The 15,820-nt window shown below is 40.3% G+C and overlaps 1 protein-coding gene and 1 pseudogene across 1 annotated transcript; both read left to right on the top strand.

Moving 5' to 3' along the window:
* Window positions 1-2,077: 2,077 nt before the first annotated feature.
* On the top strand, window positions 2,078-3,043 carry LOC102943815 (putative olfactory receptor 2W6). Its single transcript, XM_043527350.1, has 2 exons — window positions 2,078-2,348; window positions 2,634-3,043. The coding sequence occupies exons 1-2, from the start codon at window positions 2,078-2,080 to the stop codon at window positions 3,041-3,043; spliced, it is 681 nt and encodes a 226-aa protein (XP_043383285.1).
* Window positions 3,044-12,688: 9,645 nt separating this feature from the next.
* LOC102944476 overlaps window positions 12,689-15,820 on the top strand; it is a 35,431-nt pseudogene continuing 32,299 nt past the window's right edge.

Here is a 15,820-nt window from a genome sequence, read left to right as displayed (position 1 = left end):
TATCAGTGAATCTTTAAGATTAATAAAATTAAAGTTGCCAATTTATAATATTCTTGTCAATAATAACTTCTGGCTCATTTTCTCTGGCAAAGAATTTATTAATCATAGAATCATAGAATATCAGGGTTGGAACGGACCTCAGGAGGTCATCTAGTCCAACCCCCTGCTCAAAGCAGGACCAATCCCCAATCAAATCATCCCAGCCAAGGCTTTGTCAAGCCTAACCTTAAAAACTTCCAAGGAAGGAGATTCTACCACCTCCCTAGGAAACGCATTCCAGTGTTTCACCACCCTCCTAGTGAAAAAGTTTTTCCTAATATCCAACCTAAACCTCCCCCACTGCAACTTGAGACCATTACTCCTTGTCCTGTCCTCTTCTACCACTGAGAATAGTCTAGAACCATCCTCTTTTAAACCCCCTTTCAGGTAGTTGAAAGCAGCTATCAAATCCCCCCTCATTCTTCTCTTCTGCAGACTAAACAATCCCAGTTCCCTCAGCCTCTCCTCATAAGTCATGTGTTCCAGACCCCTAATCATTTTTGTTGCCCTTCGCTGGACTCTCTCCAATTTATCCACGTCCTTCTTGTAGTGTGGGGCCCAAAACTGGACACAGTATTCCAGATGAGGCCTCACCAATGTCGAATAGAGGGGAACGATCACGTCCCTCGATCTGCTCGCTATGCCCCTACTTATACATCCCAAAATGCCATTGGCCTTCTTGGCAACAAGGGCACACTGCTGACTCATATCCAGCTTCTCGTCCACTGTAACCCCTAGGTCCTTTTCCGCAGAACTGCTGCCTAGCCATTCGGTCCCTAGTCTGTAGTTGTGCATTGGGTTCTTCTGTCCTAAGTGCAGGACCCTGCACTTATCCTTATTGAACCGCATCAGGTTTCTTTTGGCCCAATCCTCCAATTTGTCTAGGTCCCTCTGTATCCTATCCCTGCCCTCCAGTGTATCTACCACTCCTCCCAGTTTAGTATCATCTGCAAATTTGCTGAGAGTGCAATCCACACCATCCTCCAGATCATTTATGAAGATATTGAACAAAACCGGCCCCAGGACCGACCCCTGGGGCACTCCACTTGACACCGGCTGCCAACTAGACATGGAGCCATTGATCACTACCCGTTGAGCCCGACAATCTAGCCAACTTTCTACCCACCTTATAGTGCATTCATCCAGCCCATACTTCTTTAACTTGCTGACAAGAATACTGTGGGAGACCGTGTCAAAAGCTTTGCTAAAGTCAAGAAACAATACATCCACTGCTTTCCCTTCATCCACAGAATCAGTAATCTCATCATAGAAGGCTATTAGATTAGTCAGGCATGACCTACCCTTGGTGAATCCATGCTGACTGTTCCTGATCACTTTCCTCTCGTGTAAGTGCTTCAGGATTGATTCCTTGAGGACCTGCTCAATTCTAGTATTACTAGAATACTACGATTTTTCTTGTACAAGTAATCTGATTTATTATGATGAAATCCAGTGTTAATGTCCACACACATGCTCCGAACGCATTTTCAAAAAACATGCAGCACTGAACTCACTCTGCTCACACAGAAATCTGTGGGAATTTTATCCATTTACATTAATAGGAGCAGCGTTAGACTTTGAAAATCTCACTCAATGTCACTAAAATCTTTCTTTCTGTCTTTCTTTCTGTCTTTCTTTCTTTCTTCACTTACATCTAGAACTGGACAGAAATTTTATTTTTCCACAAAATTTTTTGACAAAACTGTGTGTTTGTGTGTTGGGGAGGGGAATCGTTTAATAGAAATGTTCAGCAGAACATTGCAACTTTTCATTGAAAATTTGAAAAAAGTTGTTTGCTAAAAAAAATTGTTTTAAGGTTAAAGGAAAACAGAGACTTTCTGCAAATTTTTTCATGTAGTTGAAAACTCAGTTTACTATTAAAAATAATATTTTATAGAAAAGTTTCAACCTACCCAAATCCCAGACTCTCTGTCTAACTGTGTACCTATCTCTCTGTATGACTCACAAATGTTTGTTTTCCTTTCTTGCTATATTTTCAAAGATTATAATTTCTTCATTTATCCTCCAGACACAATCCATGGCAAACACAGAATGGGAAAATCAAACATACATCACCGAATTCATCCTCTTGGGATTCGGGAATCTTCCAGAGCTGCATCTCCTTCTCTTCCTGCTGTTTTTAGCCATCTACATTTTGACCGTGGGTGGGAACCTCCTCATCATTCTCCTTATTTTGACTGATCATCACCTACACACTCCCATGTACTTCTTTCTGTGGAATTTGTCCTTCTTAGAAACCTGCTACACCTCAAACAGCCTGCCTAGGATGCTGGAGAGTCTCCTAACTGGAAACAGAGCTATTTCAGTTTGTGGGTGTTTCATACAAAATTATATTTTTGGTCTCCTGGCGGGCTCGGAGTCTTATCTTTTATCAGCCATGTCTTATGATCGGTATTTAGCAATATGCAGACCACTGCATTACGCAGACCACATGAATCACCGGTTCTGCCTCCAGCTAGTGGCTGCATCTTGGATAAGTGGCTTGTTGGGTAATTCCATTATATTATATGTGTTGTCACGGTTAGTTTTCTGTGGCCCCAACAAGATTGACCATTTCTTTTGTGATTTAATTCCAGTTATTAAACTCTCCTGCAGTGAAACCCACCTCATGGAACTTGTGGTTTTCCTACTCTCTTCCATATTCTCTCTGCCACCATTACTACTCACCTTGTCATCTTATTTATGTATCCTCTCCACCATCCTGCGAATCCCTTCCACCACCGGGAGGCAAAAGGCCTTTTCCACCTGCTCCTCTCACCTCATTGTGGTCACACTGTTCTACGGAACCATAATCATTGTTTATCTGTTACCAAAAAACAATGTACTGAGAAACCTGAACAAAGTGTTTTCTCTTTTCTACACTGTCTTGACCCCCATGGCCAATCCTTTCATATATACCCTGAGAAATAAAGAAGTTAAAAATGTACTCAGTAAAGGTGTCAGAAAAATTAGGGCTTTCATGAGAGAAAACATAGGCACATAACACCTGCCATCCTTGGTCAGACCAGTGGTCCATCTACTCCAGTAGCTTGTTGTTAAAAGGGGCCTAACTCCAGATACATTACAATAGAGCTGATCAAATTTTAAAATAATGTTTTGATAAAAAAAGATTTTTCAATTAAAAATGTACATTTTTTAAAATAAAAATGAAACTGAATTTAGAAAACAGGAAACTGGGGAAAAAAAGGTCAGGTTTAGGTTTTGACTCTGAAAATGCCAAAGGAAAGAAGAGAAAGAGAGAGAATGGGCTGGGGGACATGAAGGGAGAAGAGTGAAAAAGTGGAGGATCAAAGAGAAAACAATTGGGCTACATTTTTTTTGTTGGAACACAGAAAAAATTCATGGAAAATTGTAAGTGAAATGAGAATTTTGGGGGAGATGTTTTGGATTTTTTGCTGAATACACTCACCATTTCTCAACCATCTCCTTTTCAGAGGCAGGTGAAAAAACCAGGAACGTGTGGTACAAACTGCCCTTATGAGAAATGTCTCCCTTTCCCCTATTAGTTTATACCTGTCAGCAAGAAGGCTTATATACTTTTCAAATTTTGCTTTCTTTTAATAATGATATCACGTAACTGATGATATTCTTGTCTATGTACGTCTAGTCCTTTTTTATTCCTGCTAAGTTAATTACCTCCGTGATATTTCCTACAATGAATTCTGAAAGTAACATATGAATTGTAAAGAAACGTTTTAAAGTTGTTTCCTTAAATTTCCCCTTGATTCCCATATTAAGCATATGTCTTTCATGGTCCCTTATTTAAGGCTAGTTTGAGTTTTCATCAAAAGCAGGATTTATCACCCTCTTTTTTACCATAGGGGGAAAATGAATTTCTTTTAAAAGTCAGTTTAATATAACCTGGGATCACAAACTCTGAAAGCCTTCACCACAGCCAAACAGCTATAGGTTGGTGTCTTTACAGAGCAGAAATAAGGTTGTTTGAGTGCACTAATTGTGCAGTTCCAGACGTTAACATGTTTATGTTTCTTTTCAATTTAACCTTAAATCTGATTTTCCTGTGTTTGTAACACTTAGCTTTTCAATAATGACACCATCACTTTAATATAGCTTATAATAAGTCACTGATTTGTGCTCTCCAACTTAACTCCCTCTTCATGTAGTTTTTTTTGTCTAGACATTATGAAAAGGAGTATATAGCTGGTTGGTCCAAAATTTTCCATTAAAAGTTTATTTTTTCAATGGCAAATAGTGTTTTGATTGAAGAAATTTTCTCCGAACCTGCCTACTTTCCTCAGAAATATGCCAATTTCCACCAGAAAACCTGAAAATTGTTGGTTGCTAAGAGCCCTCTATGCCAACTGGCAAAGGGAGCACCCAACACACTGTTGTCAGAATATTTAGCCGAACGGTGCCTTGTAAGGTATCATACAGAAACTGGTGACATGCTGGTCATTAATATTACTGCACAATGCATGTACGGGTAGTGTGTAAAGAGTTATGTAAGTGCACTGGAAATATGTTCTAAAATATGTTCAAACCAAGCAATCTAAATAGAGAAAATAAAGAAGTTTGTCCCAGATAAAGAAATGCTTTTCTGCCTGTTTGCCTGCCTCTGAGGTAAACTGAGCAAGGTGAGATCAGAAACAATGGAAATTACCTTTGCATCTGAGTCAACAGGAGAAGAAGGCAGAAAGACGGCATGGCATCTGGGACAGAAGAACTCTTCCTGGGGTGTGCACTTGGGAGGAATACATTTCACAGGCTTACTGGGCTATCAGAAAAAGGGGAAAAAATCCCTTTGTTATGTTAAGGGACAAAAGGAGCCAGCGCTTTTGGAATCTGTGAAAAGTCGAACATTGAACCATGTGGGTGGAAGAGGTTGAGAACTGACTATAGGTGAAAAATTGCCTGAGACCACAATTTTAACCTGTTAAATTTTAGTCACTAGAATGTGTGTTTTTACTGGTGCTTTGTTTGTAACAATTTCTGTCTCTTTGTCCTTGCTTAGTATCACTTAAATGTAGGTTCTATATTAATAAACTCATGCTCGGTTTTACTATAAACCATCTCAGTGCTGTGTATTAAGTTAAACAGCATGTCCTCAGTGAGCCAAGAGGCCAGTGGGTGTACTGTCTTTTTGGAGGCAGTGAACATAATATGGTCTGTGGCTGGCCAGTGACAGGGACTGGACATTGCAGAGAGACTCCCTGTGGGAGCTGAGGACCTGGGCTCACTGAAGGTTACCTGCAAGGTACTGTTAAGCCTGGCAGAGTCTCAAGTAGTTTGCTTGTGTGGCAGGGAGATGAGGGTCCAGCAAACCTCTCCCTTGCTGAGGCAGAGAGGTAACATCGTGGCTTACCATTAAGAGCACCCGAGGCAAGTGTCACCACAACCAGACAGATAGTATGTATATAGTCAGTTCTTGGCAGTTTTAAGAGAAAAACAGTTTTCATTTTTTCATTTTTTGACAAAAATTCCAAATAAAATGAAAAATTTTTCTTCATTTTTATTGATAAAAATATTTTTTCTGACCATCTCTAGTAAATAGGAGCACCCGATAGACCTTCTCTATACCACTCACCATGCTGTATGGCTACTATTTTTGAAGGACCCTATGGGAGTTAGGTACCCAGCTCCCATCAAATTGCAACGCAAGTTGGGTCCGTAGGTCCCATCAGTCTCCACTGGGAATCCAGTCTACAAGAAAGTGGTGATAAAGTGGCTCAGATACCAACCCATTTTGTCCCCTGTAAACCTAAAGGGAGTTTCCCTATGAGGGAGAGAGTACACCAGTCTCCATGTCCATAGATCTGGCTCTGGAAATATCTACACTGTAACACATTGTGGTTGGGTCCAGGTTAAGGGAATCTAGGGTCCTGGACACACCCACACATGGAGGTCACCTGTGAGCCCACTCCTTTGTTTGGCCACGCCCCTTGACTGTGGTCCCAACCATCCTTTGCTGGTAGCAGTGGCATCTACGGGGCTGGTACAGGACACCCCACAACTCCTCTTTGGGCAGGGTGGAGATCACTCTTCCCTGGGCCACCAATCCCTGTCCCAAAGTGGGCTACAGGCTGTCTCCCGGAAACACAGTGGGGTGAGTAGCAGTTGGGGCCCATTGCACAGGAATCCTCTGCCCGGGTGGTGTTCATTGGGGGCCTGGATCAGTAGGTTTCGAAGTTAACACCAATCCAAATCCCTGGGGAAATTCCTCACTCTCACTGTTACGATGGCAGGCTCTCTGGAAACCCAAGTAGACATCTTATCGGTTACATGTGGGTCCATTTCTCCATCTCCTTTGAGGCTTGTTTGAGGCTCCTTGCAATCAAGTAGACATTGCTATATAGGATACACCTGCAACAATTTCCCGCCCCACCCCATTGTCTCAGGCTTTTAGCATACTCAAGCAGACATCATTGTATTATGATACACCCGGGACAGTTCCCCCCACAAAAAACTTTTTTCCTTCCCTCCGACAGTCTGCAGTTCATGTCTTTATTTTTTCCTTTGGTCTCAAACATTTAAAATGTAATCCGATATACTGAGCCAATGAACTAGCTGAATCTCTGCTCCCTTTCTTCCCTATGGGAGAAAACAATAAAAGTTCCTATACACAGGTTAAAAGCGTACCTGAGGTCACCCATCAATCTTATAGGCCCTCAGTAGGTCAAAGTCCTTCCAACCATTCCCAAAAATTGTCACTGATGAAGCTCCACCATTATCCTGGGTAAATCATTCCAATGGTTAATTACTCTCACCATGGAAAATTTACTTGTATTTCCACTCTTAATTTGTCTAGCTTCAACTTCCACACATTGGATTGTATTGTGCCTTTCCCTGCTAGATTGAAGAGTCCATTATTAATTATTTATTCCCCATGTAGATACTTACAGGCTGTAATTGAGTCACCCCTCAACATTCTCTTTGTTAAATCAATTAATTATTAATCATATATAAACTATTTTAAAATGTAACCATAAAATAAAATATGACAAAATTCCCATAGTTTTGCATGCGTAATTTCTCCATCTATATATATTTTAAATGCTATGTTGGTAAATGAATAATTTATGAATAATGATGAATAATTTACAATTAACAACTTTTTTCCTTTGTGAATAGGGATGTCCACTAAGCTTGGCCATTATCTATTAACGGTGTTGTTTATATTTACTCTCACATAAACATATAATTAATTCCTTGGTGACATCAGTGAAAACTCTCCATGATCCTAGAATTCATATAAACATGAAGAGAAGGCAACATTAGTTGTTTTCTAAGAGCATCCAACAAAATGAATGGAGTAGCAGAGAGAGATTAATGCACTGTCTCAAGAATGTCTTTTCACCAGTGTATGAAGAATATCAGGAAAATGGTTGGCATGTGGGAAATACAACCCAGTTACAGAAAGCCTGACTGAAGAAGTTGCATAAGAACTTCAAGCAGATAATTAAGGTAACATAAGTCTTTTCCATAGTTGTTAGCTGCAGTGAAATCATAGAATCATAGAAAAATCATAGAATCATAGATGATTAGGGTTGGAAGACACCTCAGGAGGTCATCTAGTCCAACCCCCTGCTCAAAGCAGGACCAATCCCCAACTAAATCATCCCAGCCAGGGCTTTGTCAAGCTGGGCCTTAAAAACCTCTAAGGATGGAGATTCCACCACCTCCCTAGGTAATCCATTCCAGTGCTTCACCAGTCTCCTAGTGAAATAGTGTTTTTCTAATATCCAACCTAGACCTCTCCCACTGCAACTTGAGACCATTGCTCCTTGTTCTGTCATCTGCCAGCCCTGAGAACCGCCACTGAGAAATCACAGAGTGAAATACTGAATTCCGTAGTCAGTGTTTACTCAGTCATGAAATACAGTGGATTCCGCTTATTAGCAACCTCTTGTTTCCCAGGGAAAAAGTTACAGTTACCCAGGAGCTGCCAATAAGCAAAAGCCAGGGAACAAAGCCCTGGGCCTTGCCTTCCCTGACTGCAGCTTCAGAAACCTGACTGCAGCCGGGGTCTTTCTTCCAAAAAAGTTGTTAAGCAGCATATCTGCTGCCAATATCCATATGCCATTAACTTTACAGTCAATGGGAAGGAATTTGTGCCCAGCAAAAAGTTGCTATTAAACGAAAGTTGTTACTATTAGGATTGCTATTAAGTGGCATCCATTGTAAATTATGAAAGGCCTAGAGAAGGGAGATCAGGAACTTCTGTTCTCCCTGTGTCATAGCACATGAACAAGAGGTCATTCAATGAAATTGAAAGGTGGCAAATTTCAAAATTCATAAAAGGAAATACCTCTTCACATAATGTGTAATTAGACTGTGGGACTCATTGCCACTGGAAGTTATTGAAGCCAGGAATTTAAAGAGTAAAAGAGGATGTTCATATGTATTAAAACAACATCCAAAGTTATAATAGTTATTAGAATTTTTAAAAAGAAAGAATTTTTAAAGGGGATATAAAATCTCATTCTTCAGAGTTTAAATCGATCCAAATCATTAGAATGATACCTTTCTGGGTTACAGATTATCCCTCATCTGCCTATTGCATGGTTTCTTTCACTGTACTCTGAAACAATGTTCTGGTCAGAGACAGGACCATGGCTCTGATCCAGCCTTGCAATTCCTATGTTCCTTAGTCAAGATGTGGACATTCTGATTTTGGTTTAAACCTGGCATATTTCATTTTAACTTAAATCAATTAGTAAACTACTTAAACTGAAACGAAATAAGACACACAAACCAAAATAAGAAAGTATCCCTAGGGGTTTCACCAGTTTAACCACTAAAAAAACAAACAAACAAAATCTACGTAAGTTTCAGTGGTGTAACTTTCTCATGTAGATTAGGGCTAATGCAGGAATTTTATAAAAGGGCCTAAGGTAGTTAGGTACCTACATTTAAATAGGTTTTGGATACTAACTCTTTAGGCTCCTTTGAAAACCCCAGAGTAAGTACTTTAAGTTCTGGATCATAGCATTAAGAAGACAAAGTATACTGGAACATGAACAATGCATGGTTGTCTCAAATAATCTGCTATTGAGACTTGTGTAGTTTAATTCTAAACACGTCAAATTATAGGTCTTCCATCAACTTCTGTAGGAAATTATAGGATGGCCAAGTGGACATCATTCTCCAAAAATGTTATTTATGGCCAATCTAAGATGTATCTTGAACACTTTAGCATCATTATTATACTGGTGCTCTAAGTAATTCTTTTTTCTCCGTAGTGTTTATGCTACATGTGGACAAATTTGCTTTGCTTAATTTTTGACATTGTTGAATACAGTGGGGCAAATTCAGAGGTGAATCAAAGTGAGTGCAAAGGAGATAAAGCTTGGATAACTTACACAGCAAACAGCTGGGAGAGATAGGTTTAGTGGGACTAGCAAAGTAAAAGTATCGTAAGATCTTATGTGTTAGACATCTGGGGACCGGAGAGAATACTAACACAATCATAAGAAAATTACTTTCCCTTCTGTTCTGTGAATCAAAGTACAAAGAGTAAAAACTTGTCACTGATCATTATTGGACAAGTTATTTTGGTGCCTAAAGATGCAGATAGTCACCTACAAGGAAAGATTGAAAAAAAAACCCCAAACCTGGGTTTGTTTCATCTGGAGAAGAAAAGACTCTGGAGGGAGGGGGGACATGATAACAGTCTTCAAGTACATAAAAGGTGTTGTAAAGATGAGTTTAATAAGTTGTTCTCCTTAATCACTGAGGACAGGACAAGAAGCAATGGGATTAAATTGCAGCAAGGGAGATTTAGGTTGGACATTAGAAAAAACTTGCTGTCAGAGTACTTAACCACTGGAACAAATTACCTAGGGACTTTGTAGAATCTCTGTCCTTGGAGGTTTTTAAGAATAGGTTAGACAGAAACCTCTCAGTGATGGTATAGGTAATACTTAGTTGTGCCTCAGTGAAAGGGACTGGACTAGATGACCTTTCGAGGTCCCTTCCAGTCCTACATTTCTGTGATCATTTTTATGACTTCAAAAGCACCTACTGTAATCGTGCCTTAGTAGGTCAGAACTGAGGATGCCAAATTCAGGATGAACTGCTGAGAAATAGGGCAAAACACAACCCATAACTGGTGGTTATTCTTTTATAAGATATACCAAACCAGTCACAAAAATAAACTCCTTTTTCACCACACTGGCTAACAAGAAAACATAAAGGCAGTTTCCTCAGGCATTCCAGTCCTTATATCAGCAGCAAAAACACTGGATTCATAGATGAATGGTTCTTTACAACCAGACTCAGGAAATAATAGGTTCTTCTGATCCCAAAGGACCAACCACATACCCAGGTCAATATATAACTCAAATCTTACCCAAAAATCATGCTGATGCCAATCCTTTAGTATCTAAAATCTAAAGTTTTATTTGAAGAAAAAGAAAAGAAAGAAAGAAAGAAAGAAGAGAGTTAAAATTGGTTGAAGGAATCAATTACATACAGTAATGGCAAAGTTCTTGGTTCAGGCTTGTATCAGTGATGGAATAAACTGCTGGCTTAAGTCAAGTCTCTGGAGTACATCCACAGCTTGGATGGGTCATTCAGTTCTTTGTTCAGAGCTTCAGTTTGTAGTAAAGTTTTCCCAGAGGTAAGGATTGAAGAAGGATTGAAGACAAAATGGAGGTGTTTCCAAGGCCTTTTATAGCCATGTGGAGGGCATTCCATTGTTCTTATTTTGGAAAACTACAGCAACAAGATGACTTTTGGAGTCATGTGGGGAAGTCCCCTGCCCATGCATTTTGCCTAGTCACAGCAGGAAATTCCGTTAAATGTAGATAGGTGTCTCCCATGGTCCATTGTCAGTTAAATGTTCTTTCAATGGGCCACTCAATTTGAATAGTCCCTCCAAGATGTGCTGGCTAGCTACCTTGTGGGCGGTACTCCAGGAGCAAACATTTGAAATCCAAGTATAGAGTCAATAGTTATAACTTCACATACAGAAATGATACATGCACACACATAGCATAATCATAACCAGCAAATCATAACCTTTTCATAGACACCTCACTTGACAACCTTTGTACAATATTCGCTGCAAATATATAACAGTGGTTGAAACAATGATCTATAAGGTCATATTTTAATCAGATAACATCACACCTACATACCTGACTCCTATTCAAATCTGACCCCAAATCCTGACGTCCTTACTTTGTTTTTCCTCAAATGTAATTTTTAATTGAGTAAGAGTAAGAAATGAGTAGAGCTGGTTGATACATGTTTCTATAAAATCCAGCTGATGTAAATATTGAAAATTTTAAATATTTTGCAATTTTCATTACATGGTGAATTTCAAAATCTTGATGGTTCTTCGCAACAGAGGAACAAAAAGGAAATCTGAAACGTCAGAATTTCCAATAGGACAGACACGCCATTTTTAGGCATTTCTGGAGTGAGTCAGAATAGGGACTTCAGAATGTGTCACTCTAGTTAAAAGGAAAAAGAATCCTATATTCAAGATGAAAAAAAAATCAAATTAAAAAAAAATGTCACCAGGGAAGCTGTGAAAAGCATCCAGCAGTCTTCAGCCCAACTCCAATGCCCCAGCCACTACTGTATTGTAAGTCCCAGTCAGACTTGATGCACATCAATGTAAATGAAAGGCTGACACAAGAGATGAACATCATCGTATTACAAAGGAAAGAGAGCCAGGTCCTACATACTTCTCTCTGTTCTCATAGTTTAAGATGATAACGATGAGTCAGTCATATTCTTACCTATATATCAGGGAAAGCGTATGACAGTGTTGATGGGCTATGAAATATTAATCAGCTTTCCAGCCTGAAGTGTATCTGGATATTGAGTTTCAGTAAGGCATGTGTCACAAATATAAAGGGAAGGGTAACCACCTTTCTGCATAGAGTACTATAAAATCCCTCCTGGCCAGAGGCAAAATCCTTTCACTTGTAAAGGGTTAAGAAACTAAGGTAACCCTGCTGGCACCTGACACAAAATGGCCAATGAGGGGACAAGATTCTTTCAAATCTGGAGGGTGGGGGGGAACAAAGGGTCTGTCTGTCTGTGTGATGCTTTTGCAGGGAACAGATCAGGAATGCAGCCTTACAACTTCTGTTAGTTAGTAAATAATCTAGCTAGAAATGCATTAGATTTCCTTTTGTTTAATGGCTGGTAAAATAAGCTGTGCTGGATGGAATGTATATTCCTGTTTTTGTGTCTTTTTGTAATTTAAGGTTTTGTCTAGAGGGATTCTCTATGTTTTGAATCTGATTACCCTGTAAGGTATTTACCATCCTGATTTTACAGAGGTGATTCTTTTACCTTTTCTTTCATTAAAATTCTTCTTTTAAGAACCTGATTGATTTTTTATTGTTCTTAAGATCCAAGGGTTTGGGTCTGTGTTCGCCTGTACCAATTGGTGAGGATTTTTATCAAGCCTTCCCCAGGAAAGGGTGTGTAGGGCTTGGGGGGATATTTTGGGGGAAGACATCTCCAAGTGGGCTCTTTCCCTGTTCTTTGTTTAAAATGCTTGGTGGTGGCAGCATACGGTTCAAGGCCAAGGCAAAGTTTGAACCTTGAGGAAGTTTTTAACCTATGCTGGTAAGAATAAGCTTAGGGGGTCTTTCATGCAGGTCCCCACATCTGTACCCTAAAGTTCAGAGTGGGGAAGGAACCTTGACAGCATGCTTTCTTTCTTTCTTTCTTTCTTTCTTTCTTTCTTTCTTTCTTTCTTTCTTTCTTTCTTTCGAATTTATGAGGTTTCTGTCAACGATTTCACCAATATTTATTCTGGAGTACAATACACATGGCAAGAGAATTTCGACAGTTACCCTTTACAAAAAATCACTTTGTTCTGTGAAAATGTATGGATGGCAATTGAGATTTTTGCCTGTATTATTCACTTACATTTTCCATTTCATTTCCTTGTCCTTAGGAAATCAGACCCATGGTAAACACTAAATGGAGAAATCAAACGTCCATCACACAATTCATCCTACTGGGATTCGGGAGTCCCCAGGAACTGCAGACCCCTCTGTTCCTGCTGTTCCTGATGATCTACATTGTGACCATAGCTGGGAACATCCTCATCATTGCATTAATTGTGACTGATCGGAACCTTCACACCCCCATGTACTTCTTTTTGGGGAATTTGTCCTGCTTGGAGACCTGCTACACCTCCACCATCCTTCCCAGGATGCTGGCCAGTCTCCTGACTGGGGACAGAACCATTTCTATTGCCGGCTGTTTTGTACAATATTATTTCTTTGGTTGCCTTGCAGATTCAGAATGTTACCTCCTAGCAGCAATGTCCTATGATAGGTATTTAGCAATATGTAAACCTCTGCATTATACAATGATGATGAATAGCAGATTTTGCTTATTTTTCATGACTGGCTCCTGGATAGCTCAGTGGTTTGAGCATTAGCCTGCTAAACCCAGGGTTGTGAGTTCAATCCTTGAGGGGGCCATTTAGGGATCTGGGTTGGGGATCGGTCCTGCTTTGAGCAGGGGGTTGGACTAGATGACCTCCTGAGGTCCCTTCCAACCCTGATATTCTATGATTATATGACAATCTGCTGCGTAATTAATTCCATAATTATATGTTTGTTGTCCCATTTGATTTTCTGTGGCCCCAATGAAAATGACCATTTCTTTTGTGATTTGGCCCCATTGATAAATGTTTCCTGCAGTGACACTGAACTGATAGAACTTCTGGCTTTCATACTCTCCTCCCTAATAGCCCTGGGCCCATTTCTATTAACCCTGACTTCCTACATGTGCATCATCGCCACCATCCTGAGAATCCCTTCCGCAACCAGGAGGCACAAGGCATTTTCCACCTGCTCCTCTCACCTCATTGTGGTGACCATCTTCTATGGGACCCTGATTCTTGTTTATCTGTTACCAAAATTATTATGTGGTTTTATTATTCCTGTTGCATACATCTATCTGGCTATCTATCCATCCATCCATCTAAATTTCCACAGTGTCAGATCTTGAGGTTCTTACGCATGCCATCCTTACTCCATATTCAGTCACATTCCTTCCTCCTTCTTACTGAGTCCAATTCCCATTTGCTTCAGTTGAGTATTTACTGAAGTGGCTGCTGTAGAGTTGTCATGTAGTTGCTTGCTACATTGACAAGAAGAGGTGTTTCCATTGATGTACTTAAACCACCTCTCTGACAGGCAGTAGCTAAGTCAACAGAAGACTTCTTCCATGGATCTAGCTGTGCATACACTGTGGGTTAGATCAAATTAGCTACGTCACTCAGGGTTCAGAATTTTTCACAGCCCTGAGTGATGAAGCTAGGTTGATCTAATTTTTAAGTGTAGACCAAGCCCTAGTTAAAGAGGATGGGTCTGCTAACCAGAGGCCAGAACTCTGTGTATCCCCCATTTTCCCCTTTTGTGCTTTCCAATTTTCATCCAACAGCAATACAATTCTGCCCACTGAGTCCTAGAACATTCCCTGAAGTTTTCGACTGGATCAGATGTGGTGTTCAGACGTTACTGCATTGCAAGCAGACAGGAGGAACAACAAACAGACAAGCTGAGAAATTCCATTACATCGAGTCCTTGTGTATCAAATCACTGTGAGGCGCTTGGATACTGCAGTGATGAGGGTTATATAGGTACCTAATGCAGACAGACGGACAGACAGACAGATTGATAGATCAATCCCACAGATGGCTTTGAAAATCTCACCCACACTGTGTAGGGATATTAGGCTGAGCAACCAAACACCAATCTAAGGATATCAACATCTCCTTAGAGATATCTTCCTTTGGATGGAGAAGCTCCAATGACAAGCTATGTGCAGGTCCTAGGACATTTCTTTCCCCTAGCCTTTGGCATGGCAGGGCACACTTACTGTTCAGACCTTAGGTGACTTATCTATTCCAGGCTGAGAAGAGCAAAATGGTGGCCAAGAAGCTGATCTCCACTCCCAGCTCAGCCCAGTACACAAGAGATGTTTTTTTTCCTCTCTTTTTTTGAGGAAAAATCTTTTCTTTGAGGAAAACAGACACCATGAAAATTTTATTTTACCCCAAATCCCAATTTTCCTTCAGGTGGGTCCAAACATGGGCAGTTAGCCCATGCCCCCACCACCGCTGCAACAACCACATTGCTAGTTTAAGCATGCTAGCTCAAGCCCTGGTAGCGCACATCTATCTCCACAGGCTGGGAGGCTGGCTTCCAGCTGCCGTGCAGACATACCACGAAGACCTTCAAGGCAGGACTTTTCTCTTTCTATGTTTGAATAGCACCTGGAACAAACAGTCCAATCCTGTCTGGGTCCTGTGAGGCACTAATAATAAACAATAATGGTGATGATAATAAATAATGAAGGATTTCTGCAGAAGAATCCAGTTTATCCAAAACCCAGTTATTTGTCAAACACAAAAAAAATTCTAGTAGATAATAGACTGAAAAAGTCAGATCAGACATAACACTTGTATGGGGATAAGTAGATATAGGAGTATGTATGGGGCTAAATAGATAAGTATACAGGAGAACAGGTAGGTAGGTAGATATGCATGGGGATAGATAGGTGAGTAGGAATGGGGATAGGAAGAGAGACAGATGAGTATGCATGGCTGGGAGAGAGCATGACGCACTGTTTCCCAGGAGGTCTGTTCTCTCTGAGTGTTTACAACAGTCCCCCACTACAAACTCTTCCCATCAGTGCTCTATTGATCTTAGTTGGGTACATGGAACTGCAGGGACCCGCTGACATGGAATCAGCTACTGAGATTGGAGCTTTAGGCCTTACCCTTTTCAGATGGGTCCTTTTAATTTCACTTGTA

Source organism: Chelonia mydas, chromosome 13 (assembly GCF_015237465.2).
Source record: "Chelonia mydas isolate rCheMyd1 chromosome 13, rCheMyd1.pri.v2, whole genome shotgun sequence".
NCBI lineage: Eukaryota > Metazoa > Chordata > Testudines > Cheloniidae > Chelonia > Chelonia mydas.
The sequence above is the reverse complement of the archived record's forward strand: the minus strand, read 5'-3'. Positions and strand labels throughout refer to the sequence as shown.

Bases quoted from the DNA above. Each gene is read 5' to 3' on its own strand.
- LOC102943815 (XM_043527350.1), top strand. From the start codon at position 2,078: ATGGCAAACACAGAATGGGAAAATCAAACATACATCACCGAATTCATC. The intron at 2,349-2,633 runs GAAACAGAGCTA...GTGATTTAATTC, and splicing joins GCTGGAGAGTCTCCTAACTG to CAGTTATTAAACTCTCCTGC.